The sequence below is a fragment of the Cynoglossus semilaevis genome, chromosome 10, assembly GCF_000523025.1.
Source record: "Cynoglossus semilaevis isolate Cse_v1.0 chromosome 10, Cse_v1.0, whole genome shotgun sequence".
NCBI lineage: Eukaryota > Metazoa > Chordata > Actinopteri > Pleuronectiformes > Cynoglossidae > Cynoglossus > Cynoglossus semilaevis.
Window position 1 is genome coordinate 5,806,966 of NC_024316.1, and position 7,131 is coordinate 5,814,096.

The 7,131-nt window shown below is 38.9% G+C and overlaps 2 protein-coding genes across 3 annotated transcripts in view; one reads left to right on the forward strand and one right to left on the reverse strand.

Moving 5' to 3' along the window:
- The window catches only part of snphb (syntaphilin b), a 1,167,912-nt gene that overhangs the window by 878,228 nt on the left and 282,553 nt on the right, over positions 1-7,131 (reverse strand). The gene's annotated exons all lie outside the window — the stretch shown is intronic.
- Positions 1-7,131, forward strand: part of LOC103384745 (vitamin D3 receptor A) — a 51,242-nt gene that overhangs the window by 25,532 nt on the left and 18,579 nt on the right. The window contains exon 3 of the mRNA XM_008318391.3: positions 6,885-7,032. Coding sequence (XP_008316613.1) covers positions 6,887-7,032 — 146 coding nt within the window. The 5' untranslated portion in view covers positions 6,885-6,886. The remainder of the gene's footprint in view (positions 1-6,884; positions 7,033-7,131) is intronic.

Below are 7,131 nucleotides of genomic sequence, written 5' to 3' on the forward strand. Positions count from 1 at the left end.
TCATTACTTCATTCCTTTCTTTACAAGCTCCCCTCTGTCTCCCCCACTCTTCATTTCACTCCACCCTCTCCGTCTCCATTTCGGTCCGCCAGCAGAGTGACGGCCCATACAGTTTCATCCTCTGCCTATAAAACAAGGTCTAAAGTTCAAAGCTGCTGTTGTGGGTTGGCAGCAGATGAGGGAACACTGGAGGTGGACAGGACAGGAACAAAACAGACTTAAATTGTCTCACATAGACACTGTAGTGTGATTTCTGGTTACTATTCAAAAAAAAAAGTTAATGATAAATATTTGAATAATTGTTTCATCAGGTAAACGGACAATTGGCCAACTTAAATCTGTGTTACATTTACCTCACATACTGTAACTGTATTTGCTTCATCGTCCTCTCTTTTAATATGACTTTTTCTTTGTCAAAGATCTAAGCGTTTGTTTTTTAATGCTCAACATGTAGCTGCTCAGCAGCTAATGGTTTGTGGCTATCAGTCTTACTTTAAGTTGGGACATAGTGTATTTTTTTCATTACTTTTTACTTAATTCTGAAATTAATCTAAATTATAAATTGATTTTTAGACTTATCAGTGTCAGTAATGTTGGTGGAATGTAACATCTTTGTATAACAGAGGAATGAACCTCTTTACTTATTACATTTACTGGAAATGCTGGAAAATCACTCTTTTCCATGGTTTAATAGTCTGTCAGTGCTGACCTACCACAGGTCATTAGAGTGGGATTTTAATCTCATTAGCATAATATTTATTTGCAGAGCTGCTGGTTCAAGGCTGAACCCATGTTCATGGTCATGTGTGTGCTCGTGTTCACTTCCACATGCTTGCACAGCCTTGTATGTTCCTGCGCTTCATCTGACAAGATGGAGCGTTCCAGTGACCTGTAATTATCCCATCTCCGTTTCCTTCAATCCTGTTATTATAGTACCTGTTTAGAACATTCTTCCACTAACTATATTCATGAAAGTAAGAATGTCTTTAACACTTTTCTTCAGGAAATCTGTGTGGGCATATGTGTGAGAGGGAGATGTTTTACTCTTGGGAGGGGAAAACCACAGAAAGGAGCAGATCTAATGTGCACAGTGTAGCAGGTGTGTCCAAATTCTGACCATGGGACCAGTTGTGGCACTTTGATGGCTTTTATGTCTTGTGATTATTCTCTTAAAATTCATTTTTGATTGCACGTCTGCAGAGTAGAAAACCCAGTGTATTAACATTGGCTTTTCCTCCTGAGGAAATATGTTTTTAATAGATTTGAGTTTCAGAGGTCCTTTAACTGACTACCACTTCATGCCAAAGTTTTTTACTTTATTTATCGCAGCTTTGACATTTTGTCACATTTCTATTTTGGTTTTTGAATGTCCAAATAGCTTAGTTCTACAGGCAATGCTCTCAGAAGTCAGGTTAATGAAAAAAAAATCACTTACCCCAAAAGTAAAAAAAAACATTTTCACTTCAGAAGTTCTTTACTGTGTTCTTAAGCTGTGTCTGAAGTGAGGTGATTATGCAGTTGTCTGCAGACCCACATTGTGACTCTATTGTTACAATTACAATGAATGGATCGTAAAAACAATTTAAGAAATTAATATAAAAATTGCACCTTCTCAATATGATAGCAGTATACTGTAACTGCAAAAACTTTGAACCATCTGGAAGTTTTGAAGCCAGTTGCAATCAAAGGTTGAATTCTAAAGACACAAAGTTTTACAGGACAGTTAATTGTCTGGTTAGGGTTTGAACTTAAGGCAGACTTCTGAAAGACTGCACTGTCGTGTTTTTTTTCTGTGCGTTCGCTTAGTATGCTACAGTAGGTGCATCGTTGTTGAGATTGATCCAAACTGGAGAAAACAATGGCCACTTAGTTGTGAGCTCGTTCACTGAATGTGTGAAGGGGTGCGCCACATACCAGCCAATCAGACCAGTCCCTCTGTGCAGCATTCTTCTGCAGCCAATTGGGACATTCCATTTGTGTCTTGCACACACACACACACACAGAGGCCCAGAAACACAAGCACATGCTTTTATTTCATGGCCTTAAGCTCATTTGTTTAAATCTCAGGCATCTGCCGGGTAAAATTTCAGCGGCCTCTTCTCTCTGTCTTAGGTATGATCAAATTCAACCCTTGATATTTCTTTTATTTGGGGATCTAACTATTGTAGACACTAAACATGCAGAATTATTATTTAATCTAGATCACATTTTGTTTTCGTAGCCTACTGATTTAAGGCGGTAGAACCTTTGTGTTTCCATCTCTCCGTAACCTTACAGTCAAAACGTTCCCAAAGATTGCTGTGATGTTTATATTTAGCCTATATGTTTTCAGATGCATTGTTACTTTTAGTTGATTTAGTATTAGTATTTTTTAAATCAAGGTGGTCGAGCTGAATTTGAGTGGTTGCCTGTTCTTTCCTAATGTACAAATCTCGACAAACATAAAGATGACAGATGTATTGAATTGGAAAACATAGCCAGCATCAGTTTGTGTCTTTTTATGGTCTGTAATGTGATGGTGCTTTTGTTAAGATCTGGCTTTGATCCCACTTCGCTGCATTGTACCAAACTGGAGTTTATGGCACAGAGCTGTTGGTGAGGCCCACTGTTCAACGCAGCTGGTGGTAAAGCAGGCTGTGCTCCCTGTTGTGTCGCCTATAGAGGGAACTTCTGCAGTGTAAAGGATTCCATTTCCTATGGAACCTTTCTACACTGAGCTCTTATATAGAGGGACCGGTCAGTACTGGATTACTGTGCACTTTGAAGAGAAACTATGTGGAAGACGAGAGTGAAGCAAAGTGTTTTTTCCCCTCGTTCTGAAGGAAACACTAGCGGAAAATATTTAATTCAGTCTGACAGTCAAAGGAAAATGCTTAAATTCAGCAGCGATCAAGGAATGCCCAGTTTACTTAAAAGGATAATGTAAAGTTTCAACTTTTGTGCAGCATTACATTGACTGAAAAAACATTAAAACAATTCATCACAGAAAAGAGAACAGCCTAAAGTTTTGATTCACATTTACAGAAGTCTTCCTTTATTTGTTGTTGAAATCTTTTCTAATACCTTGTTCACTAGAAGGTCAGAAGTCAACCCTAGTCACAGGGTAACAACCCAGTGGTTAGAAAGCCTCAGGTGGAACAGTGCTATTGCTTGCTAGTGTGGTGGTGTGACCCTGAAGGTTCACAGTTTAGAGACAATCTCTTTAACCTCTGTGCTGCCTTGCCACGGGGGTCAAGCCACTAAGACCACACGTGATGGCTCTGTAAACATGTCATATGACACCAGTAAAACGAGGCCACTAAGTCAACTGCACTATACACTATATGTTTTACCTCCCAGGTGACTCTTGATCTACATTCCTCAGAGTTCAGAAGTGTCAGAAGTTAATATTTTGATTCAGGCAGAGAAAAGGAGTACTTTTTTTTTAATGCGATTACTCACAGGGTATTAGCTTGATTAACATGTTTACATTTTAAATGAATAAAATCATATCCTACTGTTCGGTATGAGTTAATTCACATTTATCAGAACAGATTTTTCATCATCACAATTAAACACAAGCCCTGCTGTTTGTTGGGCAGCTTCAAGGCTCTACAACAGTAATCAGCTCAGTCGGCCTGTGGTTTCTGGAAAAACAGGCAAATGCTACCACAACATCATTAATCACCTGCCTTCCTCTCAGTGTTGTAGTGACAAAATGCTCCATCATTATGATAATATTTGATGGGTCCAACACAAATCAATCAGTATATCAATAAGTCCACCTTTGTTGTATGTTCAGTGGGGAGTTGTAAACACATATTCACAGACTGGACATTTCTCGCTAGCAAACTGTTTTTCATTCATTTTTATTTTTTGAAAATTTTAAGGTTTCCCCATGTTTACATGCACCATATAGAATAGTTTATAAAGAAAGTTGTACTACAAATGCATCCACTGTGCTTGTGCTTATGCAAAACATTGATCTTTCTCTGCTCGTTCATGGTTTTTTTTAATGTATGATGACCTCCTATTTGCTGTCCAAAAACGTCCAGATCTGAGATGGGTTTCAGAGATGAATGTACATCAAGCCCATGCCTGCATTATAAGGTGTTCAGACAATGTCAGTGTGTTTGGTTATTATCTGTGGAAAATCCAAAAATAGTAAGATCACATTACACCTTTATGTTACCATTATAAGCTGGCCATAAAACGACTTATTATTTTCTGAGTGACCATTTCTGTCTCTTGATGCATTTGCTGAATTCAATGATTTGGTAACTTTGTTGGAAATTAAACACACTGTGGCCTGTAGTGATTCACTGATGAAATACAAAACAGTGACTGCCTGTTCCACATGCTCCATGGTGATGTGGTCTTCATAGAAAGCCACATGAGACCATGCTTTGGGTGTGGCATTGGGTTTTTTTTTTTATGTCTGTCTGAGGAAAAGTGCTGTCACTGAATGTTTCATCTGTTGACATCAGAAGTCCATCTTCACAGCCCTCTGGTGCCTCATGGACTTACACAGAGGTGAAGACATGCAGCCACAAATGCTAGAGTAAAACACAAAAAGCTAAACAGGTTTTAAAATGGCAGAAAAATATTGTAAAGCACAACAGTTAAAATAATGAAATCAGACACGTTGGAGATGTGTTCCTGGGCAAAGCCCAATCCACATAGTAATCTGTCTTCTAGTACCAAAGCTGTATCACAGGAAAATTCACTTTGTTTTCTGTGGAGTAGCCCAATAACATAGAAATGATTTTAGTCCAATTTTAAAAAACTACGAGTAGTCATGATTTTCCACTATTATTATTTTTAAATAAATCATATCTTAAAGTATGATCAGTATTTTAGACCATTCTGTGGTTGGCTGTTTTTCTTGCTTATTCTGTTTTTCAGCTGTGTTCCACTTGAATGTGTTCGACAATCTCACGGTGCACTCAACTTAATTGAGATGGAATTATTTAAAAAATGTCCACTATCCACTAATACTGCTTCTTCGTTTGCTCTTTAGTCAGATATCGTTGTTCATTTTTCTTTAACTTTATATTGCATAAAAAAACTGTACACATGTATAAATGTAATCTGCTTAGCTTTAAGCACCCAGCTTGTTTTGTGAAATGTTTTTGGGGTAATTTTGAAGAGAAAAAAAAAGGTTTTGCTATGTTAACTCTGACTGTTAGCATTAACAGCGATTGGAAGGGAAAGAAGTCTGTCTTTCTAGTCTATTATGATGGTTCCCAAAGTGGGGTACAGTATCCCTCTGGGGGCACGGCGTGGGGTTACACAGAAAATAAAATAAAATAATATTATAATTATAGTATAAATTACATTGTTATAAATAAAGCAGTTAAGGCAAAGGTGTTTGGACATGAAGCACAATAGTCATGTTCTACAGAAACAGTTTGGGAACCACTGTATTAGTGTAATAGTGTGTTAGTTAGAAAGAGAGTTAAAACTTTCTTCTTTTCTGCTAATTAATCACCGATTATGAATAAGTGAAAATACCAATTACAGTATAATAAATGAGAACCAACTTTGCAATGATGGAGGAAAAGCTGTTATAAATGAAAGAGCGTCAAGCAAATGACAGTGCTGTGACTCAGGTGAAAGGCTTACATAATTGAACAGTTGATCAAGTTGTTTTGTTCTGCTGGTTTCAGCTCTGTGGACACGTTTGACACCATGTTCCCTGCTGCTGTGTCTCTGTTTTTGATCTCTTCAAACAATTTCATAATTCAGCAGCTGCTGCTTGTGTGACATGTTGACTAATGATGGCGTGAGTCCTGTTTTTGTGTGCACATCTGTCCTGTAAACGCACACATGCACTTGTAACCTGACATGTTTTATTGCACATCCTGCCCCGCCAGTGCAGTGTGTTCTGGGTAATGATGCTTTACAGCCCCTTACCCCTGTGCTTTGTCCGATATCTTTTTTTAATTTTCCTGGGAACCGACGCTGAAACCTCCAGCTACATCTAATGAGAGCTAATGGAGTCTGACCATGTTTGTCTCCATCCTTTTACTTAAGCTCTCACCTGTCTGTCCCCCAATCCCACGCCTCTTTCATTATGTTCGTCTGCCATCCATCGCTCCGCCACATCAATTACGTGGTCTCTCTCGTTATACAATATGTGGGTCCTGCTTCTGGGCACGTCAACACAAAATCTTTTTTTATATTATATATATATATATATTCACTTTTTTTTTTTTTTTTTTTTTTTTTATTGGTGCAAACGTAATTATTTTACCTCCAAAGTAGGAGCCATCTGACAGCTTGGTCTCCTTGTTGCCTTTGGTCAACACACTGACGACCCCGTGTTGGATGAAGTACATTTTCTTGCCGATGGTTCCCTCCCTGATGATGTAATCTCCGGGCTGGAACACTTCAAATCTCAGCTTGGTGAGCATAGAGGTGACAAAGTTGGGGTCTGCGTTGGCAAACAGAGGCATGGACGCCACAAGCTTTCGGCAGTTGAAGTTGATGATTTCCTGTTTGAAAAAATAAACGGTTTAGGTGTTTGGTTTTTGCTGAAAAAAACCCATCATACATTGGCAAATTGCCTTCATCAGTCCTCTTCTCAATTGCAAATTACCCCCCCAAAAAATTGTGTACCTGTATTGTGTGTACGTGTGTGTGTGGTTGTACCTGTGTCTGCTGAGTCATTTAGCCGCTGGCTGTGAGGCAGCGTGTGGCTGTCAATGGCTTTTACTAAATATGCTAATAACCCAACCTGTTTTGTATATAAAGAAAGAAAAAAGCACACCGTGTCACACTCTCGGATATTCTCAACACAGCTAACACACAGAACGGATGAACTGGATTCATTTTTTTAAACACATTTGTTTTGAATATTGGGGTATCGTAGGCTCTAATTCTTCCTTTTTCATTGTCTTCAGTGATGGAGCCCATGACGGTGACAACGTCGGTGGTTGGATCGGACGAGTTCGACCGCAATGCTCCACGGATCTGCGGTGTGTGTGGTGATAAGGCCACCGGCTTTCACTTTAATGCCATGACCTGCGAGGGTTGTAAAGGTTTCTTCAGGTAGGTGTCACTGCCATAATCATTGTTGACCCATAATATGGATCTCTAGATCTGGGATCCTTAGCAGAGGACCAGTACCAGACCGTGGAGCCTTTAGAT